Source organism: Hibiscus syriacus, unplaced genomic scaffold, assembly GCF_006381635.1.
Source record: "Hibiscus syriacus cultivar Baekdansim isolate YM2019G1 unplaced genomic scaffold, ASM638163v2 tig00005929_pilon, whole genome shotgun sequence".
Classification (NCBI taxonomy): Eukaryota; Viridiplantae; Streptophyta; class Magnoliopsida; order Malvales; family Malvaceae; genus Hibiscus; species Hibiscus syriacus.
In genome coordinates this window covers 936,142-963,832 of record NW_024062071.1, presented here as the reverse complement: position 1 = coordinate 963,832, position 27,691 = coordinate 936,142, and the positions used below count along the sequence as shown (strand labels likewise).

Here is a 27,691-nt window from a genome sequence, read left to right as displayed (position 1 = left end):
CTCGGGTGTCCAAATCATTTTTTGAGCGTCAAATAAGGCTAGTTTTATGTAAATCTAGTAATTTTTGTTTCTTTTGTTCTGATATTAATTATTGTTCTCGCTTGAAATCTTATTTGATGATATATTGAAGTGTTTATGTACCTCAAGTCAAATTCCCTTTAAAACTAGTCTTTTTGTCCAAAATAGATTAAAAGTATCGATACTCCTGCAAAAGTATCGATACTATCCCAAGAGTATCGATACTCCTGCAAAAGTTTCGATACTTCATATAAGTACCGATACTTTTAAACATTATGTTTTGTCTAGTTTCGAAACTTTCTGGGAGTTTCGAAACTATGACTCAAAGTATCGATACTCTTGCCGGGAAACTCGCAAGTTTGCCCGAAAAGAAGAACAAGTTTCGATACTATCCCTCTAGTATCAAAATTCAACCTATAGAGAGCATAAAATAGGTGCAAACTCCTATTCTACTATCTAAAAGACCTTAGTGAGGTTCCCTGACATTATTAATGTTTTATGAAGATACAAAGGAGCATAAATACAGCCTTGACATGTCTATAACTCTAAAACATGAAATCTACCATGGGAATGCTTCAAACTTATGCAACCTAGTACATTTCATCTAAATGACTTACATATGATATAGTTGAGTAAAGTGTGAGTTACCTTTGATGTTAAACTGTTGAAAATACCCAATGCTCAATCAAGGGTGAGTTTCTCCTTCCCTTTAGCTTTGGAGCTTTATCTAATCTCTCTCATTAGACAAACATCAAGGGATAGATTACTAGTTGAAAGAAATGGTTAAGAAGGTAATAAGAATACTTCCTAAGCCTATGGATTATTTAAAACGAGCTAAAATCTTCAAAACTCTTAAACCCCACAAAACCCTTTCTTGGCTCTCATGGTGAAATGGTGAAGTTGAGGATTCAACATAAAGCTTTAAAGATGTTGAGTTCACTCCTTACCTTGTTTTGAAGAAATAAACTGAAACTAAACTAAATCTTCCACCTTTGATTAAGAGAATGATGAAGAAGAGATATATAACTTGTGAGAATAAGACATGGGAAGTGAAAAAAATAGAATCCGAAAATCAGACAGCTAAAATCTTCAAAACTCTTAAACCCCACAAAACCCTTTCTTGGCTCTCATGGTGAAATGGTGAAGTTGAGGATTCAACATAAAGCTTTAAAGATGTTGAGTTCACTCCTTACCTTGTTTTGAAGAAATAAACTGAAACTAAACTAAAGCTTCCACCTTTGATTAAGAGAATGATGAAGAAGAGATATATAACTTGTGAGAAGAGACATGGGAAGTGAAAAAAAGAGAATCCGAAAATCAGACGCGAGATCACCAATCTTAGTTGAGTTTTAACCTTTACTTTGAATAATGGTATATTTGCTTCCTTGGTCCTTCTGATTTTAGTTGTAAGTTAAAAATACCTCTTTTTATCCATAATTGGGATCCAAGCCCAATTCTACTTATTCTTGGGTCAAGGCTTACTACAAGCTAGAGATTTAATCAAGACCTATCTCGGGTTAGCCTAAAACTTCTAATTAGGATCCAGGATGTTACATATATAATTGAGAATCCCATGTTGAATCGTGTGCTATTGCTATTAATAAGTATTAGCATCGTTCTACCGCATTTAGTTTGTCATATAAATGTATATACGATACACTATATAATATATAATTTTATGTACCCTAAGACAATAGTCATGACCTATATAATCATAATTTTGAAAATATAAAAAATGAACAAACATGAATTCAATAATTTATTTAACGATAATTTTTATTTTATAGATTTTTTTAAATAAATTTATAAAAAGTTTATTTATTAAATAAAATCCTATACTTGCCCCTAATTATATTATCATAAGTAAAACTTTGAGAAGACATTACTAATTGTTATAAAAAGTAAAAAAGTGCATGTTTAGGTCAACATGTGATGGAACCCATCGATTGATTTCACTGATTGAAGATAGTATTATTTTTTTTAGAGAGTTTGGGTTTAAATAATTGTATTTGTCAGTGTGTACTAAATTCTTGTTAAACGTATATTATTTTCTAGGGTAAAGTACATAAATGGTCCCCTGACTATTGAATAATATTTTATAAGTCTCTCGACTATTAAAAATTATAAAATGGTCATTCAACTATAGAATGTTACTTTGTTAAGCCTCCCAACTATTAAAAGTTACAAAATGGTCACCTGACTATTTATTATGTTCCAAACTTATAATTTTTCGTTAAAAAATTAGTGGTTCTCTATGTTGGATGTTAACATGATGGTTGAGACACGATAATCGTTTGAGATTTTAGGATCATATTTTATCATATCAAAGTCAACATGTTAATGTTCGACTCAAAATACCGTCAATTTTTTGACGGAAAAAGACAAGTGTGGAACATAATGAATAGTCCGATGACCATTTTGAAACTTTTAATAGTCAAAAGACTCAACGAAATAACACTATATAGTCGAAGGGCTATTTTATAACTTTTAACAGACGAAAAACTTAATAAAATAATATTCTGCAGCTGAGAGATCATTTGTGTACTTTACCCTATTTTATAATCACCATGTAAAGTAGTATCCTAGTTTGAGTATAAACTTGGGAAAATCAAAAGGCACTAATGGCATCCACATGCATTTTGGGTTGACGATCGACCCACTTTCATCGGTACCCTTTCTTCAACTATTTAGGGTTTGCCAAACGTTCGTCCATCCCATCATCCTGGTTCGGCCCGACACGATTAAGCATTAATCGGGAAAACCAATTAAATTGGTCGAATTTGATTTTATTCGATTTGGTTTCATCTGTGTTTTGCCACTGATATTGCTACATGAAAATTTTCCGTTAATTCATTCAATGCATAACTCATATATGTATGCACAAACTCAAAATTTTATATTAGAAGACGAATTTCAATTTAAGTAACGGAATTGAAATTATAAAATTATAGGGGACGAAAATAAATTTTCAATAAAAATATATTAAAATAATCTAAAATATATAATAATTTTAAATTTTCAGGAGGACGAATGTTCACCCATCCCTTCAATCCATCCTGCATATATGTTGTTGTCTTATGATATTTAGGTTTTCAACACCTCGAAATTATATTTCCAATACCTGATATGCATGTATTTAAGGTTTAAATACGTTATCTTTAAGTTGTTTATCGTTTCTTTAGATTTATATTTTTTTATATAATTTATTTTATTTTTTTTCATTTTACAAAATATCTACAATAATCAATTCAGCAATTAATCCTTTAATTATGTAGATTCAGATAGAATTAAATATTTATCATAACTTTTAATGTTATTTTCATATGCAGAATAAAGATCAAACCTCAGATAGTTAATTAAGATAAAAGAAACCCATTATCATTTCACCCAAATCCCATTATTAATATAATTATTTTTAATCAAGTTTAAATTTTGATTTTGATAATATATACTACTTTTTATAATGTTATTATCTTATGATTAATATGTTTTTAATTCACTTTTCCTGTAATGAATTTACATAAATGAAAAATCTCATCTATAAAAATAAATATTAGTTTTATTTTTTTAATATAATGTCTAAATAATCAATAATAATCACTCTTAAATTAGAGATTATTACATGTTTGAGACGACACCAAGTGATTGGCAATGCTTTACCCCTTAATTTGATAAAATTATTACTTTAATTTATAATATTATAAATTTTTTAATTAATACTCTTTCTGTTGCGTCTCTTTTAATTTTTAAAATTATCTTATTTAAAATGTTATATTAAAAAAATCAATAAACAATAACAATTATATTTTTTTAACCTTATATATCAAACTCTTTTATACCTATTAAATCAAATATGTCAAATCAATAAATCATCCTTTGAGAGATAATTTTGTCATTTATATTCATCAAATATATCTCTTAAAACTATATAAATAATCAATATAAGACATAAATTATGAGACCGGATGAGTAACACTTTGTCTGTAGTTCGGTAAAATAGTTTGTCTCAGAACTAAAAGTTTTTAGTTACTAAAATAGAAAATATATATATATTATGCACGAATTAAATTACCTTAATAATTAAAAGAAACATTATTTATAGAGGTAATGTGTTCGAGCACTAATGACTTAAAAAATAATTGAACGTTCATTATTAAATAATTAAAAATATTTAGAACATACAATATTTTGTAATCACTCTAACTTAATATATATACACTATAATCATAATTTAAATTAATTTTCTAACAAATATTTAATCATTATTGTTAAAATAATATTATAAAATATTCACTAATAGTATCATCAACACTAAGGTACTCCTGCAGAAAATAATCCGGGGGTGGCAGACAACTCGATAACGACAACCTGATTGTGAAGGCATCAATGCCCTCCACGTATCCCTTTATCTATGTAGCCGTACATTCATTCAATTTCCAGATCCCTCCCTACAAACCTATGTACCTACCTTGTTTTTTCAAGGATAATTCCGTACTTTCCTATTCTATACCACTATTTGCGTAATTTCATTATTCAATAGGGCTAGCTTGGTCATTGCGAGTTAATTTGATCTACTAGAAGATATGAAAATGGATATTTCTGACTTCAAAATTTTCTGCTCTGCCTTTCTATTTCGCTTTACCGATTTTCTAACGAATTCCCTCTTCTTTTCTTAATATATTTTTTGAGCGAAAATTTTGGTAAATGCAAGAAATCCACTTGATCGACGGTGGCCGTAAATTTAGCGGCGGCAGAGGAGGAGGAGCGGGAGAAGGTGGAGACGGAAGATTACGACAACAGCACCACCACCATAACCAGCAAGCACTTAAGTGTCCTCGCTGCGATTCTCTCAACACGAAGTTCTGCTACTACAACAATTACAACCTTTCTCAGCCGCGTCATTTCTGCAAGGGCTGCCGTCGTTACTGGACAAAAGGAGGCGTCCTTCGTAACGTACCCGTCGGCGGTGGCTGCCGCAAAGCCAAACGCTCGAAAAGTAAAGCAAAAGTTTTGTCCGAAACATCCTTATCCGCAGCCTCCGCCGCCGCCGTATCTTCACCGCCACATCCAAAACGACAGCAGCTGCAAAACCAAATCCGTGATCAACGTAAAGTGAACTCTCACTCTAGCAGCGAGAGTTCGAGTCTTAATGCAGCAAATTGTAACGTTGCAGTGACGACCGGTGATAACATAAACAGAAACAATAACAGTTCTTTCGGCGGGACAGCGGAGGCGGCGTCGGCGATTACTTCTCATTCCACGTTTTATGGAAACCCTAATAATTTAGAATTCGAGCCAGGATTGCTGGAACAAGGATCGGACGGCGGGATTTTCTCGGAGATTGGTAGTTTAACCAGCTTCATTACTCCATCAAACAATGAAACGCTGTCGTTTGATTTCGGCACTGTATTAAATAGGTCAGGGCTGTGGCAGCAGCATGAAAAGAAGATGAACATGGAAGGGGAGGAAATCACCGGCGGATGGCTTGATCAGACGGCGCAGGTTGAGCAATCACATTTGGATAGAAGATTGGAGAATGCATTTAAACCGTTAGATTGGGAAGGGACTGGAGATCAGGGACTGTTTGATCATTCGAACGCCGTTGATCAAACATATTGGAGCCAAAATCAGTGGACCCATCAAGATCATCCAACTCTTTATCCACCGTAAATAATCACTCACTCTTTTCCCCCTTAAAATATAATTTATCAACTTAAAAAAATAAAGAAAATTTCAAAGCGTTTTTAAGATAATATCAATTTGACGACTTTTTTTTGTGTAATATTTTTTCTTGATATTCTCTCTCTTTAAATATTTTCTGTTTTTATTTTTGATGATTTCGAAAGGTGTTTGTTTGATCTTCCGGAAGTTCATGTACAAACAACTTTCATGTTAGTCTTTTTATTTTTTATGCTATTTTCTGAAGTTTTATTACATATTTATTTTTGGTAATGGTTTCGTGTATGATGTATCTTGAATCAAGCAAATCAAAATTATTTCGTTTAATTGTTATTGTAATATTTAGGAACTCTAGATTTTAATTTATATTTAATGTATAAAATATAAAGTTATTTTTAAATATAGTATTAATTAATATGTTATTATAAATGTTACATTAATTTTATGATTTTAGAATTATAAAATTGTTTTTGTGTTTAAGTTTTATTAAATTATCATTACAGCACTAAATTATAAATATATTTAACATGTTCTAAAATTTATTAAAATAAATTACATTAAATATTATTAAATCTTAAATAGTATATCATTTATACTAAACTTTTAATTTTTTTTAATTATGAATGAACTTTAATTTTAATTATATAATTAGGTCATTAAAATTTAAATGGCAGGATAAATTGTTGACGTTTTAGACAATAAATTTTCAAGGTGTATCAATTTTATCGTTAAAATTTTAAATAATTCACTCTTTGTTATTGTGATTTTTTGTGATTCGCATAGGCAATCAAATCACCGTCATATACTTATATTTTACTACCTTTTTGTTTATGCGGTTGATTTTTTTTTTTTACAAAAAAGCCCAAAATCGATAAAAACAAAATAAAAAATCTATTATTTTAATAGTTGATGAATTTTCTTAGATTTAAAAGATTTGAGATAATTATTTGTATAATCAAGCGGTGAGATGTGTTATTTTTATAATGTTCATGCCTCAAAATTATTATCGTCGGGTGATAATTGAAAGAGACTATAATATTAGCACATTAATTTTTAAAATATTTTTAATCATTTTTGAGTAAATTAAATGAAAAAATCAATCCCTAGAGAAAAAAACAAAAGTAAAATGTGAATATTTTAATGCCAATCCAACTACTAAAAATGACGGATGACGAATCGTAATTGACTGAAATCAATAACTAAAAACTACAATGATAAAAAATAAAATATTTAAGAATTAAGTTACAGAATTGATACATCCTAAAATGTAGTGTTTAAAATGATATCATTTTAGACATTTAATTGTTACCAAAATAATATTCTTTTGGTCATATTATTACAGTGAAAAAAGACCTGTCAATGTTATTGTGTTATTAAATTTTAATAGTCTAATGATATAATTGAAATTAAAACTAAAATTTAATATTATAATTAAAAAATTAGTTATATTATCGCATAAAATTTAGTGATTTCTTAACCATAAATATAATGATTTATTAAAAAAATAATGATTTATTAAAAAAATAATGATTTATTCAAGAGTTTCTTCACGGACATGTACGGACGGTGACGATGTAGAATCGAGTGTACTGCATAACCACTACTCCATCCCTTCCTAAAAAATCCCACTACTATCCCAATAATAGACTATTGCCATTTATGTCTTAAAAAAATGTTAATGTGATTCCACGTGGCAACTGGAATACACGTGGGATACCATTAATGCACTGGGCCACGTGGATTAACCTGGTAGGTCGGTTCACACACTCTCCCGTACCCGGCCGCCGAGGGAGACAAGAGTCGGTTAGTTGAACTGTTTGTTTTAATAGTTGAGGCGTTTAATACTACTAAGGGCAAATTATCTAAATGCTCCATTTTGTTTGATAGGTGTTCACTTCTGGTCATTAAATTTCAGAAAAATACTAACATTTTAATCAATTACATTATGGTTTATAACATTTTAATCACGAAAATTCATCTATTAAAAATGAAACTTCAACTTCCAACAAATCAGTTCAAAACACTTTCCTTTTTGCTATTTTTTTTTAAATAGACAACCTAAAACGAGAATAAAATAAACTGTTAAATAATATTTTGAATGCATGAGTCGAAGTTAATGATCCAAATTATTAATTTATTACAAGTATACATATAAGTTATTTAAATAATATTATAACGTAAAATAAACTGTAAAAATAAAATGTAAATTGTCATATTTAATTTCAATAATGACGATGATGTGGCAATTTGGGGTCCAATATAGGTGGGTGGTGCTGGTGGTTACAAGTAGGGTGGTGATGGGGTGGGTCCAAGAGGCATGTGGTCTATGGGGTCAAGTCTCACCGCCCCATGTGAGTCATTTCTGATTTTGAATTGTGATGGTGACGAGTATTCCCCACCATTCTCCTCTGATATTTTAAGCACCTATTTTTTTTTTAATTTTTAAGTTTTGCACAAACAAAATTACCCGAGTTAAAAAGATGATTATTATATTTAGGGATTCGAGTACCAATAATTAAAAGTGATTAAACATTTATTATTAAATAATTAATAATATAAAAAATAAATATTATTTTATAATTAATTTTAACTAGATAAAAAATAATAAATTACGAGTCGAGTTTGCCATACTGAATTGTCTACCCTTGAAATGTTATTATTTCTTTGATTAGTAGTTCATATGTTCAATATCTCAGGATAAGAAATAATATATATAAATTAAAAATAGTAAATGAATGAAATTAAAACGATATGACAGAATATCAGTTTTGTATTTCATATTTAGTTTATGATCAATTTTAGAGTAATTATATTCCTTAATAATATTATCTCTAAAATTTGAATTTAATTTTTTTCCTTAAAAATATAATATACATAGGATGACCATGAATACAGTCAGGTAAACTTTTTGATCGATCCAAATTTGATTTGAATATTATATCCTTCACTCGACGTTCGAAATAATTTAAATTTAGAAAAATTTCATCAACCCTAAATCTAGAATAAAAATGAATGTTATATATATATAATATATATATATATATATATATATATTCTTTTTTATTTAATAAAATAAGGATCTAATTGGAAAAAAAGATAAAGAGAGGGATATCTTAATAATTATCTCTAAATCTATTATATTATTTTGTCGAGTCGGATCAAATATTTTCATTTTAAACTCAAATTTGACCAAACTCAACCTCATCATTGACAAAACTCGACCTCGACAGAACTAAATAAAACCCATTATCAATAAAAACTTAAGGTAAAATACACAAAAGGTTCTCCCGACTATAGAGTCATACTTTATTAAGTCTTTTAACTATTAAAGCTTATAAAATAATCCTCCGACTATAGATTGTTATTTTGTTAAGTCCCTCGACTATTAAAGGTTTCAAAATGATCACTCATCATTATGTTACAAACTTGTCGTTTTCCATTAAAATTGGCGGTTGTTTAAGCTAGACGTTAACATGATATAATAGTTGTTTGAGATTATGAGATCATATTTTATCATATCGCAATCAACAAGTTAACGTTCAGCTCAGAATACCATCCATTTTTAACGAAGAATGACGAGTTTGATACATAATGAATAGTCGGGTAACCATTTTGTAACTTTCAATAGTTAAGGGACTCAACAAAGAAACACTCCATAGTCGAAGCATGGCCGACCCTGGGCATAGGCCAGGGGGTGACCGCCTAGGGCCCCAAGCTTGGAGGAGGCCATTTTTAAAATTATTTTTAAGTTTAATAATTAAAAAATATTTTAAACATATTTTTTTATTTTAAATACTTGAAAATATGGTAATTTAGTGGGTCCCAATAATTAAAAAATATTTTTAAATATTATTTTTTATTTAAAAAACTCGAAAATATAGTAATTTAGTGGAGCCCCATTTTAATGATGGAGAAATCTAGGTATGAGCTCTCACTTGTATTATTGTCATCATCTTCTGGCTTAGGGCCCTTAAAATGTCAGGACCGGACCTGAGTCGAAGGATAATTTTATAATTTTTAATAATCAAAGGACTTAATAAAACAATATTCTATTATCGGTGGACCAGTTGTGTACTTTACCCGAAAACTTATGAGTTAAATTATGATTCTCAAATATATTTTATTATTGCACTTGACACATTTTGAAGCCTTAAATTTTTAGGGGGAGGGGGGTTAAATCAGGTGAGTTTTGACATGGTCCATTTGGTCATATTGGCATTTGGTCAAGAGGTTTGAGCTTTAGAGGCGTCCCCCTCATCTAGAGATTTGAAAACCAACACCATAAATTTATGATTTGATTCAATTTTAAAATTTATTTATCTTCAAGACTCGTCATAAACACTTCAACACACATACTATAACCCGAGGAACATAGATTTAGGGTACAACCTTGAAGGGGATTGCCTTGGCTACAAAATCTAAATATAAAAGGGGGGGGGGGTGCTTGGCCTATTAGTAAGTGACTCAACTCTCAAGGGATAAGGCTGGACCACTACTGGACCACCAAATGCCGCCGTTGACAGAGGCATAGGGGGGCCGGTGCCAAGTCAAAGTTTTCCGGCTGACAACTACGTATGCTTAACCCATACATACTAAGGTTTTTTTCTTTCTTTCTTTCTAGAGTTTCAATTAATTGCACTCTAATTTGCATTAATGATCCTTTGATATATAACAATAAAAAATTAGTTGACTCTTATTCCCATAGATAATGGGGTAAGGGGAGGTAGGATAGTAGGCTGCCCCCAACACCAGGTTGAGAGCAACTTCCGTAGGAGACATCCGAATTATAAAATACCCTCCGTGGGACTCGATCCCACGATACCAACTGAGCTGAATGGTCATTTCATAAATAATTTTCTTTTTAGCTATATGGTTTCATAACCGAAAGGAAAGACTAACCAAGGATTTATATTTTTATATTTATGTAACATTGATGTATCATTAATTCACATTAAATAGAATTTGAAATATTCATCTATTAAATCGTATTTGTGTAATTTTTATTAGATTGAAAGACATGTATAAAGCCCTCAGATTTTAAAAAACCAGTTAGTCTTAATTCTTTTACATGCAATTAAACCCTCAAACTCCATTTAATTGTTGAACATAGGTGGCATTTAATTACCATATCAACCTCCATGAGTAAAATATTATATAATTCATTGCTCAAATATCTCCCCGACACCAGCAAATCAAAAGATTCATTGACAAATGGACCCAAGAAAATTACCTTGACATGATTAGCGATTGAAAATTAACACCTCCAAGGTTGGCACAGGTGATGGGGTCCTTTGACTGGCTCCTTGCTTTGTGGTCTCGTTAGATTTGCGTCATTGACTTTGATGTATGCAATCGTTGAGTCAATTTTGGTTTGCCAAATTGGGGCCAACCTTCTTGGGCTTTCACCAGAGCTTTTGTGCAGTCAGGAGCTCAACAATTATGAGCTCAACCAGGTCACCTGAAATTAGTTAAAACATACATAGGAGGGTATCGCCACACTTCAAGTAATGTTTAGTTACAAGAATAAGCAATAGACAGCATTTAACAATGACAGAAGTCACTCGGTTTGCCGATCTTTATGTTCTGTTCTGCTAAGAACCCTGTAATGGCACTTCCTTGCCAGCTCTTGAAACTCCTGAATCCTCGGTTTGCCGATCTTTATGTTCTGTTCTGCTAAGAACCCTGTAATGGCACTTCCTTGCCAGCTCTTGAAACTCCTGAATCCGCAAAAAAGTAACAGTATTTAGTATATTAATATATATTTTTGAAGTTTTTTACGTATTTGGAGGGTTTTTACTTTTAGAGGGTCATATTCTCATATGTATATCCGAATGCATGTCGCATAAGGATTTCAGCACAGAGAGTTCAAGCTAAAAAAGAATTTGGACGTTAACTAACTTGTGATCAAGATGTGCCAGAACTTCTGCTCCAGGGAAAGCCAATTTGGTGGTCTCATATGCAACTCTGATTGTTTCTCTCCAAGTTCCACCGACTATCACTGAATTCGTTGGTGCTTTTGATTCTCCAGGGTCTTCCATCATCAGAGAATACCCGGACAGCATGTGGCCTACCCAAACGCCATCGTTCCTGAATTTTTTTTGGTACCCAAAATAATCAACAATGCGTAGTTTTGTATTTAGGTATCTTGTTGAGAAAAAAAAACAAATCAGTTTCTCTATCCAACACAGTATAACATGGGTATGGAGAAAAGATTCTCTAAATATATATAAAAGAAACTTGGGAAGAATCTAGTTTGCCCGTATCCGACACTCACCCTCTGGTCCAAGTAACATAGGTTGCCAACATAGGGAATGTTAAATAAGGATATGATTTCTTATTATATCTATGGTACCTGGACTGGTGAGAGTAAAATATGGATTTCTTATTATATCTATGGTACCTGGACTGGTGAGAGTAAAATATGGATAGTTTCAATTTTTTTATTTCAAATATTTGTACTATGCTTGGAGGTCATATTCTCGTACATATGGATGTCTCTACCATTGCCCCTGCATTATAATACTCTTTACTGAACAGCAGAAACATACCTGCACCAGTCTCCAACTGCAATTCTTTCTCCAAGACTCAGTCCTTCCCAAACTAGCTTCAAATACCACATTAAACATTTTTCATTGCCTGATGTTACCACCCCATACTCATGGATCAAGCAAACTGAATACTACTTCAAATCTATGTTACTTGAATTTGGATGTGAGTGTAAGATATGGGCATGTTCAATTTTATTTTTTTTTCCATGTAAAGGCCAATCCTTATCCATATACCTATGTTCATGTATGCGTAGGGCACGGGTACTTAAACAAAAATGAAAAATTGGAACAACACAAGTTTAAATGAAATACTAAGAATGGTGGCCTGAGACGTGCATGCTATAGCCTATAGGAAAAAGAAGAAAGTAGTTCTCAAAGTTAAATTAATGAAGTGAATTCAGCAGAGAAACAAGGGTATAATAGCAGTACCTTGTGAAGTGACTGTGACGAGCAGAAAATAAAGGACAAATGAAATTTCTTCTGGGAACCCATGTTTGAATAACGTCGGACATGGGTAAGACACGAGTACTTCAAGAAAATAAAGAGTCAGAATAACATAGCTTGTGCTTACTTACAACTAATGAGAAAAAGCAGCATTCAGTTCTCAGATATGCAGCCCTGATTCTTCATTAACCACATATGATGCATATTCAGACAAGGATATAGACATGATCCTTTACATAAATGAAAAGTTCTGAGAAACTGAAAATAACTGTCCCGGACAAATGCATGCATTAGACAGCGACACCCAAAGCTAATTACCATAGGTTAAGTATTTTGCTTCTATAAAGTTAGTTGCATTAGATTTGCTAATGCTTGATTGCAGTCAGTTTGATTTAATTGACAGAACCATTCGGATTTGAAACAATTATGTCTTAATCAGGTTGTATCTGTGAAATCTCGATCAAATTAGAATTTCTTCATTTAAAATGGCACAAATTAATATGAAATTAATATGAAAGAATTAAACTATATTCATAAATAGATACCCACCAAACAATCATTTAGAAATTGATCACATATGCTATTTCGCAACTTATTCTTCACGATGTTCATTTAAAAAAAATGTTCTTTCCACACTTACAATTGCTACGGGGAGAATCAATACCAACTTTTTGAGCAAATAGACTTGTTGGTACACTTGATGCTTCTTTGTCTCGACAAACTTCATGGAAAGTTCACCCATATCTTTCAATACCCAAAATCTATCATCCCTCCGCATATCAACAATATAATTATCAAGTTGATCATCAAGGGCTAGTCAATCAACACTTGTAAATTCATCGGGATATAATTCATCAAGTCTAAGTATCTTTTGTTTGTCAAAAGAAAAAAAATTATCAAGTGGACTCAGAAGACACACACGTCAATAACTATATACTAACCTCATCAAATCGGTTGTTTAACTCTTGAAGCTGAAGATCAATAACTCTCAAGAACACTTCAATCGAAAATGATGAATATTAGTAGTATCCAAATGACAACGTTTCTTTTTCCCTGGAGGAGTATACACAACATCCATATTAAGAATACCAATGTCATTCTTGTTACAAAATGAAGTGATTGTAGCAAAAAATGACTTCTACTCGTTTTCCCTCATATTTTGCAATCTTTCTTTTGTTAAAGTAACAAGTGACATGGCATTGACAATATCTTGATCTTTTCTCTGTAAAGCTTTGTTTAATTCATTCATAATCCCAAAATTCTCTTCATCAAGTGAATCATGAAAATGAAATCAAATGACTCTATTGCAAAACTCACATTATCGGTTGTTCGAGCATCATCACCATTTCAAGCATCGTTACCAATCAAATCAAGCACCTCACATATTGTAGAATACAAATCAATCACATTCAAAATCAACTTATAATGAGACCCCAACATGTATCACCCGTCCTACCTAAACCAAGCTCTTGGTTTAAACATTTTCCAATCACAATCTCACCATTTTCAAAGGCTTTTGAAATTTTTTCAGCTTGTTTTCCTTTAAGCAAATCTTTTCGCCTACATGATGATCCAATAACATTCAACAAATCTCCAAGTGTATCAAAAAGCCAACCACAATCTTTATTTTTCTTAGAAACGACAACAAGAGTTAATTGAAGTTGGTGAGCAAAACAATGCATGTAGTCTGCATATTGTGTTTCTCTCATGATTAGAGTTTTGAGACCATTAAGTTCACCCTTCATATTACTAGCTCCATCGTACCATTAAGTTCAACCACAATCTTAACTACATACTCCTTGGATCAAATAATTATTTGCTTGATCTCAAATGAATATTAAACATAGTCAAATCAACTTACAAATAATAGAAATTATGTTGTTCTTATGAAGAAAAATGATTGAATATATAAGTATGTTGATTCAATTAATGTTAATTATATAACGATGAAGTGGTCAAAATGAAAATATTCCTCAATGACAATGATTAAATCTTTTCAATTTTAGAGACTAAAGTGCAAACAATTTAAAAGTTCAGTGACATTTCCCAATTAGTTAAGTATGTCACGACATTAAAACAAACGGCCTTATAAGAAAAGGGCTAATTAATCAAATGGATTACAAGTTCAGGGGTCGATATGAGATAACAATTTAGGAACTAATATAAAAAAATAGAAATTCAGGGGCAAACGTATATTTATGCCAAAACTAAACTCCCCGCCAAATCGCTTAGGCTGCCCTATCTTCCGCGCTATATAATGCCGCAACTCCCTATCTGTTCGCGAGTGAAAGAATGAAAAAATTAATTCAAAATTTTTCATGGCGGAGAAGCAAATAGAAGTCCGTACACTGACCGGTCAATCCACCGCCGTTACCGTGTCTCCAGAAACAACAATTAACGATCTAAAGCTTCTCTTGAAACTATCTTTCCCTCCCGCCACTTTATCTCCCAATTTCCACCTATTTTTCAAGGTACGAAGAATGAACGAATCAGCATTTTCCTATTCTCGCTATACATTTAATTTCAATTATTTCTGTACTTTTTGGGTTTTCAGGGTACTAAATTGAACTTGCAATGCAAAGTGAGTAGCCTCGCCTCTCTGCCTGGTGAATTCTTTGTTTTGATTCCATTTGCTAAGAAAAACAAGCCTCGACTTGAAAACCCTAGTTTTTCCAACGATGCAAGCACTGCCACGAGCTTTGCGGACTCCACTTATTCTGATATGATGCAAGAATTCTCATCTTTACGCGATTATACAGGGAATTTTAGTGAAGGTGATAATTGTAGTCCTAATGGTCACCGTAATGATGATTGTTCCAAAAGTGGAAGAAAACAAGGAGAGAATGTTGATAAGGTTCAGAGTAAAGAGGGTCATCCTTATGAATTTTTGTGGAATGTATTGCGGTCTTTGGATAGGGATTTGTTTGAGGAGAAGAATTGTGAGAAGTTTGTTGAGGTTTTACATTCCATGAATTGTTTGTCCAGTCCGTATTCAGGGAAATGTATGTTGTTAAGTGAGGCCAAACTCCGGATCATTGATGATCATGGTTCGTGTTTGTGTCCTGACTGGTTGAAGAGAATCATGGAGGCATTTGCTTTTTTAAGCATTTTGTCGGCATTTTTTCAGTTGCAAACAGAGAGGATGACTACAAGTTGTTTGAAGCAAGTTCTGGAGCGATTAGAGAAATTTGGAGTTTTGATTTGTATGGAGGACATAGAGCATCTTTCTGATATTTGTCCCAAGGTTTGTTTCTCTCTAAGATTATATAAGCCTCCTGTTGGTTAAGTTTCTCGCCGATATAAAGTCAGTATATTAGCGTTCTATGTTAGTGACTTAAGTTTTGCTTCGTGACAACTTTAGAAATATGCTTTTAGTTTCATGCACATTATCTTTGAGGGGTCTTTGTATATGGATCCCACTTTTGTGTCATGCAGTGTTCTTTCTATGATGCTTCCTTAAGCAGTTAGTGCATTTTAACTCTATGTTTGGCTTCCTTGTTCTTTTTTAACTGTAAACCAACAACTGGGGCAAGTAGTCATGAAATCTAATGTCAAGTCTTGAGTTTTATCTGTGATCTCTCCACAATTTTGCCAGATCTTATTCCATAAAATGCTTTACTGCAAAATTCTTCTTGTGTGCTTTACATCACAAATCCTTTTCAACCTAGCTTTCTCTGGTTGTTTTTGTTGTTTTCAAAGTTGTAGCGTTATTTCATAATATTTAACTTATTTAATTCAATTTTGTCCCTTAACCTGCTGTGACGATGTTCTTGAAGCTCTTTTGGTTTTCACCTGTCAATTAGTGCTCGTTTAGGGCCTCTATTTTATATTTCATATGCAGAATGAAGTATTTGATTGTGCCTATTTCAGGTGGTGTGTTTTGTAAAAAATGATAAGGAGCCTAAAAATTTTGGTCATGCTCTGGTTATCACCCATTCTTCAACAAAGGAGGGAGAAAATTTTGAGAGCAAGCTTGGAGCTGGTATTATTGAAGATAAATACATTTGCTTCCATTTCATTTAGTTAATTTTAGATAAGCTTCCATGCCAGTAAAACTTCTTGGACTTTTCTACCTTCTTTGTTTACAGGTAAAACATGTACATCCCTTTCAAAGATTTTTAGCTTAATGAAGAAATGGGAAAGATCATTCAAAACTAGCTTGTGGGAGACTATCAAATTGTTAATGGTACTATTAACTGCTTCCAATTCTGATTTTGCTTATCTGTTTTCAGAAAGCATATTCCTACATCAAGATTCTAGTGGTTCTTAGTAAGTTTGGAATCTACAAGGACATGTTTATTGAATTGTTTTGATGAGTATTTTTTCCCTCTCCTTACTTTTCTGTGTGAAAAGTGTTATTGTTTCCATAAGTGCACAAGCCTTTCCATATTTATCTGCTCGTGTTTTTTTTTACAACCATTGGGGAAAATATCGTTTTTTGGCTCTGGATAGTATTGTAGTACTTTTTGATTATTGGTTAGCTCCTTCCTGTTTCTTGGCTGCCCTGCATTATTTTATTCTTTTGTAAAGCATACTGCCAGCTGTAGGCATTTAATACTACTTTTTAAAAATTATTATTATTATTATTATTAATTGCTGAAATCTTTGGTTCATGCAGTCTAAACAGAATGACGAGAATCTACTATCATTTTCCTTAGGGGATTTGCTCTTATTTGTAAAGGAAGGTGGTTATCTTTTGGAAAGAGATGATGCAAAACGGGCAAAGAGAAGCAGGTCCTCTGATTCAAATTCTCAATCAGTCAAAAGACGATGTCATGTATGTGCCAATTTACACTTGATACATGGTTGTGCCCCCTTTCAAGATCCATATATTATCTTTGCATAACAACATATATGTAAAAAAGAAAAAAAATTAACATTTGAGCCTAGTGAAATAATATTTTAATGCCATATCAGGGTTTAAACTGTGCATAGAATATTTAATTTACATATTGATAACCTTTATTTATGCTGTTTGACTTTATAGTTTATTTAGCCCATATGTTTCTTAAGCATTATATGTTATTATTAGTTAGGGTTGGCGAATTCTTTATGCTGTGAATAGAACAACATTTGTTTGCTTTTGGGCTGTCTTTGACCTTTATGTTATTAATATTCTAAAATAGCTTCTGAAGTTAATGGGACATACGTCATCATAATACCTTCTTGACTTAGCAGGACACAAGTCAATTACTACCATCAGAAATGGTTGAGCACCTTAGAATGGGCATTGGATCATATGGACAGGTTTTCTCTGAATTTTGTGTTCTCGAAAGAAATATTTATCCCATTGAATTTCATAGAAGCTTGTAGGAAGGCTGCTGTGCAAATATACTGGAATTATTTTCTCAAAAACTCCATTGGGATTATGCACATTTCTTAGGCCTCACTGTCTAATTGACCTAATATGCTAGCATTTTATCATGTCTTACTTGTAAGAATTCTCCTGATTGACTCTTGATGCATGACTGATGCAGATGGTGCATGTCGAGAAAATAGGTGCTAGAAAAGCTTCCTATGTGGAAATACCTATTGAACTTTCAGACAACTCAACAACCGCCCTTAAAAAAATAGGAATCAATAAATTGTACAGCCACCAGGTATGGCTTATTTCCGATACTGCCCTCCTTTTAAAGGCAAGATTGTGTATTTGTCTGAGCCCTTACTGTCTTTACAGGCAGAGTCAATATTGGCATCTCTTTCAGGGAAGAATGTTGTTGTAGCAACAATGACGTCTAGTGGGAAATCTGTTTGTTATAATCTGCCAGTTTTGGAGGCATTGTCTCATAATTTGTCATCATGTGCACTTTACTTGTTTCCCACAAAGGTTTGTTGTTGTTAGGCTTTTCAATTTTATGAGTAAGGCTCTTGGGCATTATCTCTGTCAGACATTTTTTTTCTCTGATGCAGGCTTTAGCTCAAGATCAACTAAGAGCTTTGTTAACTATAACATGTGGATTTGATTGTAGCATTAATATTGGGGTATATGATGGCGACACTTCTCAGAAAGAAAGGACATGGCTTCGTGAAAATGCTCGATTGGTATATTAGCTAAAGTGTCGGATGTCTCAAATGTAGAGTTAGATTTTCCTATCCCTTCCACCCGGTTGTCATTTGGCTATCCTTTATCTGAAGTCCTTGCCATTTTGCATGCAGTTGATCACAAATCCCGATATGTTACACATGGCAATCCTGCCATTGCATAGACAATTTAGTCGAATATTATCAAATCTTAGGTGAGATTCATTAAAAAAAATTCTTTACTCTCACTAGTTATGGACTGGTTGAGTGTAGTTATTTCTGTTAACTCAGTATCTTGATTCAAATCGTTTCCATTTTAGATGTGATATTCATAATTATTTCTTTTTCATAACCAAATTCTACCTATCTTCTTGTCGAGAAGTTTTGTAGTGATTGATGAAGCTCATGCTTATAAGGGAGCATTTGGATGCCATACTGCCCTTATACTAAGAAGACTCCGAAGGCTTTGCTCTCATGGTAATAAAAAGGAAATTTAGGAATTCCTATTGTCATATATATCCTTCCTCCCTGACTTGATGAAATGGATTGTGTAGTGTACGGAAGTGATCCTTCTTTTGTTTTCTGTACGGCAACTTCTGCAAATCCTTGTGAGCACTGTATGGTAAGATTCTTAAAGTGTAGTCTCTTTGTTTGCTTTTATTTCAATCACTGCATGTATTCTGTTATGATGGTGTGTTGGTGCTTAAGACCAACATACCACATCCATTTCTTTCCGAGATATCTATTTTCTGCTTCTTTCAGGAAAAGAACCACCATACAATTGAAGGGTGACTATTTTCTGGTTGAATTACTTTGCAAGAGTTTTTTGTCTGTAGCTTGCCCGATAATCTGGCCTGAGTTTTTGGATTCTGAAAATATTTTCTATTTTCACTTTCTAGCACTTTGATTTGCATTTTACATTATCTATCTTTAGGTTTCAGTTACTAAATTGGATCAGCATAATATGTAACTTTTATATTTGTTTACTGAATTGGAATAATTTTTGTGTTGCTTCAGGAACTTGCGAATCTGTCAACATTGGAGCTGATTGAAAATGATGGGAGTCCTTCGTCAGAGAAACTTTTTGTTCTCTGGAATCCTGCTTTACCTCTGAGAACCGTGAGTCTTTTGCTAATATCATTTTCTTTTCTACTTATCCATTGCTTTGCTTGAGTAGGTTATAATATACACCAACTGACACCGTTCAATTACAGGAGCTAGATAAAAGTGAGTATGGCATAGATGGAAGAAAAGCTACTGATAAGAGTTTGAGGTATGATGATAATAATCTTCTCCCTTCCTTGAAAAGAAGTTTAGGGGTCATAAGTTGTTATTCATTAGGCATATTATAATGGTGTTTCACTTTCTTGCTTCTCAGCCCTATATCAGAAGTTTCACACCTTTTTGCGGAAATGGTTCAGCATGGACATCGATGTATTGCTTTCTGTAAATCGCGTAAACTTTGTGAGCTAGTTTTGTGTTATACGTATGTATCACATCATGATTCAATCATATACTAGTTCTTCTTCAAGCATTTATACTATGCAAGAAAATGGTGTATAACTTTATTCATATCAATTACTGTATCAGGCGTGAAATTCTTGAAGAGGTGGCTCCCCACCTTGTCAATTCCATATGTGCCTACCGTGCTGGATATGTTGCCGAGGTCAGTTTTATTTTTATGCTAATTTTTATCAACAAAATTTGACAATGATGTTGGTGGTATGCCTGTTTTACAATCATTTCTTATGTGAATTCGGTTTTATGTTTGCTACATTTTCTTTCCTTTTACATCATAAATTCATATGTCTTTGGCCTAACATTGTTCGCCGTCTTAGGTCTGACTTGTTGATTCATTAAATATTGGTGAGAGCTATAAGTTTATGATGGAATAGTTTTCTAGTTTTCATAATTATGTTGTTTAATGCACACCCCGTTGTTAATTCTTCTTATCAAATGTGTTTTATTTCGCTAGTTTGTTAATAACCAAATTAGAAAATGGTTTCATTTTGGGTTTTGCTTGAAAACATGAGTTAAAAAAATGTGCAAAACGTATCTCCAGCCTATCAATCTCTTTATTTTAATATCTGTCGACTGTAGAACAGGATAGGAGGAGAATAGAGAGCGATTTTTTTAGTGGAAAGCTTTGTGGTATTGCTGCAACAAATGCACTTGAATTAGGAATTGATATTGGACATATTGATGTGACTCTGCATTTAGGCTTCCCTGGTAGTATTGCAAGGTATGATGCTAATTCATCATCATTCGTTTTGTACAAGTATTATTTTCACAATTCATAATTGGGGTGTTTTCTTTTCTGAATTTAGCCTATGGCAACAGGCTGGTAGATCTGGCAGAAGAGAAAGGCCATCTCTTGCCGTGTATGTTGCATTTGAAGGGCCTCTCGATCAATACTTTATGAAATTCCCTCAGAAACTATTCCGTAGTCCGGTTGAGTGTTGTCATATTGATGCTCAAAACCAGCAGGTATTATATTTTCAATTATTGACATATCCTCTAGATCAATTTATGTGAGTTTTCTGCAAATATTTAAATCAATGCTAAGATGCTCTATTCATTCAGGTGCTTGAACAGCATCTAGTTTGTGCAGCTCTTGAACACCCATTGAGTTTGCTTTATGATGAAAAATATTTCGGGCCTGGTCTGAGCAGTGCTATAACGGCTCTTAAATGTAGAGGATACTTGATTTCTAGTCATTCAAATGACTCTTTGGCTAAAGTATGGAGTTACATTGGGCACGAGGTAACATATTTATGTTCAGGTTTGATAGCTTGTTTACTTCTTACTTCTGATGACTAAATATTTTCTTACACCCTTTCCTTTCAGAAAAGGCCTTCACGTTCAATCAGTATACGAGCAATAGAGGCAGAAAGATATGTGGTAATAGAAACACAATCAAATGAAACCCTTGAAGAGATTGAGGAAAGCAGAGCTTTCTTTCAGGTGTAACTTCTTGATGCATGACAAGATCAAACTTATTTAAGGATTAAAATATTTGAGAAATTTTCTCTAAAACTTCATGAAAGAAAATATTTGGAGATTTTTATTTTATTAATTATATATTTAAGTATCAGTTATAATTTACATATTTTAAGTTATTCCAACCAGTTGGGCTTTATTTATTTACCCTGTACTTGGTAAGGAAGTAGCTTATGTATGCTTTCAATATTTTGAGTCTTCACTAATTTATATTGATGATGAGTTCAGCTATTGAGAATTGTTGTTAAAGAAATTGGCCTCTCTTATTTCTCATTTCTTTCTTATCCCGAGATTCCTCTATTTTTTGCGTAGTCCTTTCATTTGCCTGTCCACACTTCTTTTTCTGTTTTTCTGTCTATTTTCTCCCCTTTTATATGTCAATTCTGGTGTACCTTGAATCTTGTATTTATTACGTACTCTATTTATTAAAAAAAGCCTATTCATTAGTGTCTTGTGTGGTTCTCTTTTGCCAGAAGTCATTGCTTTTCCTAATTCCTTCTACATGTATATAGCGTGAATTTGTTATTCTCTACCTTTTTGGGTTTCTTTTATAATTGTTACTATATGATACAGGTATACGATGGTGCTATTTACATGCACCAAGGGAGAACCTATCTGGTAAAGGATTTGGATTTATCAAAAAAAATTGCTTATTGCGAAAAAGCTGTTGTGGACTATTACACAAAGACTCGGGATTATACAGACATACATATTGTTGGTGGTAAAATTGTAAGTTAGACTACTAAATATGTTGAAAATTAGCTGACCTAGAGATGTCGTATTTTTCTATCAAATTATTAAGGTGCTCACTGTTGAACTTTGTGTTTCCAGTAAGATGTTCGAAGATGGTTTTGTCTCCTCTTTTCTTAGCCTCTTGGTTTCATAAATTTAGAAAATGTCTATAGATTAGTTATAAATAGATTAGAAACTAAATTGCAATGAAAAACAATCTTTAATAATTGAAGATACTTTTCATGTCTGATATATAATTCAAATGAATTGGAACTATACATTTTGCTATCATATGCCCTCTTTTTTACTTTCTGGAACTTGATATGCAAAAGGTTCACCTGCTTTTTATCCTTGTTTTGCTTAGGCCTATCCAGCCCAGGTCCCAAAGGATCAGCTCCCAAGAACAACAGCTCAAGCAAATCCTTGCAGTGTGACAACTACATGGTTTGGCTTCCGCCGAATACGTAGAGGGAGCAACCAAGTGTTAGACACTGTTGATCTTTCTCTGCCTAAATATTCATATGAATCACAGGTGCTGTTCGGATCAGTATTAACAATTTTTTATTTCAGTTTGTTCTTTGACAATCTTTTCTAGGTTTATATATGTTGGACTGTGTGTGATAACTAGTGTGCCTTCCTATGAGCTCCATTAATCAAGAAGGGGTTTTTTAATGAGGCCTGCAATTCTTATCAAAAAAAAAAGGATAACTAGTGTGCCTGATCTATCTCAATTCACGTTCTGCAGGCCGTTTGGATTAGTGTTCCACATTCCTTAAAAGTAGTAGTCGAGAAGAAGTACTCATTTCGTGCAGGTCTGCATGCTGCTTGTCACGCTGTTTTACATGTTGTGCCATTGTAAGTACTTTACATGTAAGATATTTTCAATATCAAAGTCTTCATGTAAAAAATGTTGGGCTCTGGAAAGTTCCATTTCAACTTTTTGGGACTTTTCTACAAACAGACAATATATATTGGTGTTTTTTTTTTATCTTTTATCTCATGGTAATGGGTGGTACCGTGCCTGACTTTTTTTTTTTTAATAATTTCCTGACGTCTAGATATATGAGATGCAATTTATCTGACTTGGCTCCAGAATGTCCTAATCCTTACGATAATCGCTTCTTTCCCGAGAGAATTCTATTGTATGATCAGCATCCTGGAGGTACTGGTGTCTCGAAACAGGTAATCAAATGCTTAAGTCTTACTTGACAGTCCTACCTAAAAGCTTTGGATCTAAATTTTTGCTTGAAGACTTTGAAGCTTGTGAATGAGTGTTACCTGGAATTGGAATTCGAAATAATTTTATTTTCAAAAATATATTAAAAGAGTTGAATAATTAGAATTGGTATTTGGTCCTAGAAATTCTATAACCATGTTATTGCTCATTTAAGCAAGGGCCTCTTCAGCTTTTGCTAATAGATTTTGTATCGGCCAGCCATTATAAAATATCACGTTAAGGCATACGCTCCTTTCTATTTGATGCAATTTCAAACTTCATCATCATAGACCTGCAAATGATTGGGATAAAGCAAATTGTATGATTTTGATGGAATTGCAAGTTTTATGGAAGTTTATGCCTGCTTGATTAGTTCAATTATTTTCGAGCAAAATTCGAGTTTTGAGTATTTGTAACGTGTAAACATTCGAATATGCAACAGATCCAACCATATTTCACAGAGCTTTTGCATTCCGCTTTGGAACTTCTCACATGCTGCCACTGTTCCTCCGAAACTGGTTGCCCAAATTGTGTACAGGTTTGGCTTAATCCTCGGTAGTTGCCCCCCCGTTTTTGGTCTAACCACTTTTATTTGCTCCACTTGAAATATGAGGTTTGAAGTTCGGTTCAAGTTTGATTGAGTTTCACTTTCAAAGTTCAATCTTGATTTTAGATAAAAATCGAGTTGTTCGAACTTGTTTACCGATTAAGCTCGATTGAGTTTAAGCTTGATCATGCTCACGAGCTATTCGAGTCAAGTATCGGCTTTCCCCTCGGCATGATCTTTCAAACATATGAAAAAAACTTACGAGGATGCTATAATATTTATTGGTATTTATCTATATCAGAATCTGGCTTGCCACGAGTATAATGAGCTCATAAACAAGGATGCAGCCATCATAATTATACAGGTTCTACTCTCAAAACCAGTGGATTTAATTTAATTAACTACTTTTATATAGATTGAAAACAAAATTCTTGTTCGTTCAGGGTGTTTTGGATGCGGAGAAATCATATTTTGAAGGACAACCGGAACTGACACCCAGTTGCTGAGAACAGGAAAAAAATCGATGTAAGCATCATTGACAAGTTGATAAACTTTTTTATATGATATTTTCTTTCAATTAATGACTAGCAACTAATGTTATTATCATCTCACAAAGTAATTATTATAAATATTATACACATAAATTTATCAACGTGTATGTCTCTTAATTTCAAAATTGACGAATTAAAGTTATAAAAAGAATGTGGAAATAGTTTGTTATTGCTTAAAACATAGATTAAGTTTAATTTTCTGAAGTAATTAAATTCTAATAAAAATCAATATAACTTTTAGACAATAAAACATGATATAGACTCGGTCAATCAAATGTGTTTGGGAATTTCTTTTTTGTAAATATTAATATGTTTATAATTTTTACCCAAATACTTTAGTATGTCTAAATACAGTTTAAAAGACCCAAGTACGTTGGAATTTGAGCTCTTAGATTAAAGATGGGAAATTAATGTTGTTGGAGTGTAGCGATGTTTTATATAATATATAATAATTTGTTTAAAAATGTCAAATTATTATCTTAATGCCGAAAATTTCTGCAGAATTGGGTAGGTAGTAAGCGTGGTTTGTTGCTAATATTATCTTAACATGATTTGTTATTAATATTGATATTATTACACCATACGTTCGTCTAACCTCGACATAGTGACAAAAAAACTTAATCTATAAAGTTGAGTGAATAAATTGAAAATTTTGAAAGTATTGTAAGTAAAATAGGAATTATATGAGAGTTCAATTATCAAACTTATAATTTATTCTTATTTTTTTGTAGGATATAAAATGACGTTTTTTTTTAGAGATTGTCATGTCATAACACTATTAGCTATTTAATGATTGAGTGACCAAAATAAGAGCAATTTAAAAGTTGATGAGCAAATTGAAAAATTTGAAAGTACGACGAGTAGAATAGAAATCTTATGAAAGTTTAGTTATCAAATTTGTAATTTATCCTTTTTGTAAATATTCTATAATGTTCGAAGACCATACTATTTAAATTTGATAAAATACATTTAAAGTTAATTTTTTTAGGATAAACTACATATTCAGCATATAAACTATCAATTCTAGCCATTTTAGTACCTAAACTTTTATTTTTTTTAAAATAATGCCTAAAGTTTAGTTTTTCATTTCATTTTAATAGCCCGTCTTTAAAAGCTTAATGCGTTTAATGCATAAACTATTTTGGTCCGTTTTAGTATCTAAACTTTCAGGTTTTTTAAATTTAGAACGGAATACTAAAATGAAACAAAAAGTAAAGTTTTTGAAGGTGGGTATTAAAATGAAACAAAACTAAATTTTAGGTATGATTTTGAAAAAAATTAAAAGTTTAGATACTAAAAAATCAAAACTGATAATTTAGTTACTAAACATATAATTTACCCTTTCTTAATTGAGTAGAGTCGGATTTTGAAGTAGAGTAGAATTTTGTTATTCGCTATATATTTGGATAGGAGTATGAAGATCTTTGTTGAAATCCGCAGATTGATTACACTCAGCCAATTCAAAAAGAGTCGAACGATGCTTCTGCTAGAATTCCTAATGGTGATAGCCAAATTGGCACGGTTGGATGTGTGGCAGTCGACAGTGAAGGAAACCTGGCTTCCGCAACATCCACGGGTGGACTAGTGAACAAAATGGAGGGTCGGATCGGCGACTCCCCGATAATCGGAACAGGGACTTACGCCAACCATATCTGCGCGGTTTCCGCCACCGGCAAAGGCAATGACATGATCCGTGGCACTGTCGCGAGGGATGCAGCCGCCGTGATGGAGTTCAAAGGTCTTCCGCTCAAAGAAGCAGCGGCTTATGTTATAGAGCAAGTTCCGCCGAGCATGGCCGGTTTGGTTTCGGTATCGTCAACCGGGGAAATCGCGGCGGTGTACAATACTGCCGGAATGTTTCGTGCTTTAGCCAGTGAAGATGGAGAATTAGAGACTGCCACATGGGATTCTCCCATTAAAGTAAGCAATTAATATGCCTTTTTAGCTGTTTGGGTTTATTGCCATATGGGATTCTCCCATTAGTTCAGGTAGTTTTGTTCAGTTTTTTAAGTTTAATTTGAGTTTCTTAATATTTTGTTCGAATAATTTATTTAATCGTATTGTTTCATTAAAACTTAAATTTGTTTTTTTCCTTGAATTTTTTATTTATATATTTAATTTGTTACAATTATGTAATTTTATAAGTGTATATTAAAATTTAATGATTGAGTTATTAAAATGTGAATCAGTAAAATATTAATCATATATTAATTTATAAAATATATAAAACTCATTTGTGTATATAAATAAATCTCTTCTGTGTATATAAAATGGACATTTAGTTCAGACTCATGGATTTTGACGTGACTTAATTTTATAGGATCGGTTTTTAAATATATATATATATATATATTTGGGTCAGATTTGATTCAAATTTAGGGTAATTTTTTTTGACAAAACAATGTAATTATCTCTTATATATTTAAAGAAAATAATAATAATAATAATAATACTCATTTCTCTGTATTTTTTAATTAGATCTCTATTTACCTAATAAAAATAAAAATTATATATATATCGAGTCAGATCAAATATACATTTTTAGTGTCAAAATCAAATCAGATTTTGAATCAATTGAAACATCCCTAAACTCGTATCAAATGAGATGTCGATGAAAAGATGTAATGCTCGGACTAAGTTCGGATGAATGAAAATAGATAATTGAAATTAAACATAAAAAATCTAAAAATATTCACAGAATAAAACCGAGTGCTGTAATTTAACTTCTAAACTTCAGCAATATAAAAGAATATAAAACTTCTTCATGTTTACAGGGAGATTCAGCTTACAATAAATATATAGATGATGTCCAAAGAAGAACAAATAGATTATTACAATAATTTGTAAATTTTTTTTTTATAAAATCCTGAATTTTTTCTTGCTTGAGGGGATTAACAAAACCCCATCAACCAAAAATGAATGTTCCCACAAATCT

The 27,691-nt window shown here is 32.3% G+C and overlaps 4 protein-coding genes across 5 annotated transcripts; 3 read left to right on the top strand and 1 right to left on the bottom strand.

Moving 5' to 3' along the window:
- The first annotated feature begins 4,531 nt into the window (after window positions 1-4,531).
- On the top strand, window positions 4,532-5,701 carry LOC120200215 (dof zinc finger protein DOF5.4-like). Its single transcript, XM_039201114.1, has one exon. It carries the CDS (start codon window positions 4,723-4,725, stop codon window positions 5,686-5,688), a length of 966 nt encoding a protein of 321 aa, XP_039057045.1. The 5' UTR covers window positions 4,532-4,722; the 3' UTR covers window positions 5,689-5,701.
- Window positions 5,702-11,254: 5,553 nt separating this feature from the next.
- LOC120200080 (D-aminoacyl-tRNA deacylase-like) lies at window positions 11,255-11,816 on the bottom strand. Its single transcript, XM_039201005.1, has 2 exons — window positions 11,596-11,816; window positions 11,255-11,414 (listed from the first exon to the last, which is right to left on the bottom strand). Exons 1-2 carry the CDS (start codon window positions 11,757-11,759, stop codon window positions 11,255-11,257), a joined length of 324 nt encoding a protein of 107 aa, XP_039056936.1. The 5' UTR covers window positions 11,760-11,816.
- A 3,169-nt stretch (window positions 11,817-14,985) lies between these two features.
- Window positions 14,986-26,283, top strand: LOC120200213 (uncharacterized ATP-dependent helicase YprA). Of its 2 annotated transcripts, XM_039201111.1 has the most exons (28): window positions 14,986-15,160; window positions 15,244-15,933; window positions 16,560-16,671; window positions 16,778-16,875; window positions 17,308-17,466; window positions 17,868-17,936; window positions 18,167-18,289; window positions 18,367-18,516; window positions 18,600-18,731; window positions 18,846-18,925; window positions 19,093-19,187; window positions 19,265-19,332; window positions 19,728-19,829; window positions 19,925-19,983; window positions 20,089-20,196; window positions 20,301-20,376; window positions 20,816-20,952; window positions 21,038-21,197; window positions 21,294-21,473; window positions 21,558-21,674; window positions 22,284-22,439; window positions 22,807-22,974; window positions 23,188-23,297; window positions 23,501-23,624; window positions 24,101-24,196; window positions 24,507-24,569; window positions 24,649-24,730; window positions 26,197-26,283. In XM_039201111.1, the coding sequence occupies exons 1-27, from the start codon at window positions 15,008-15,010 to the stop codon at window positions 24,709-24,711; spliced, it is 3,648 nt and encodes a 1,215-aa protein (XP_039057042.1). In that variant the 5' UTR covers window positions 14,986-15,007; the 3' UTR covers window positions 24,712-24,730; window positions 26,197-26,283. The 2 variants fall into 2 exon arrangements, with proteins under 2 accessions (XP_039057042.1, XP_039057043.1); XM_039201112.1 differs by lacking the exons at window positions 24,101-24,196; window positions 24,507-24,569; window positions 24,649-24,730; window positions 26,197-26,283 and adding an exon at window positions 23,802-23,917.
- LOC120200079 (isoaspartyl peptidase/L-asparaginase-like) lies at window positions 25,956-26,688 on the top strand. The gene is made up of 2 exons (XM_039201004.1): window positions 25,956-25,982; window positions 26,197-26,688. Exons 1-2 carry the CDS (start codon window positions 25,956-25,958, stop codon window positions 26,686-26,688), a joined length of 519 nt encoding a protein of 172 aa, XP_039056935.1.
- The last annotated feature ends 1,003 nt before the right edge of the window (window positions 26,689-27,691 follow it).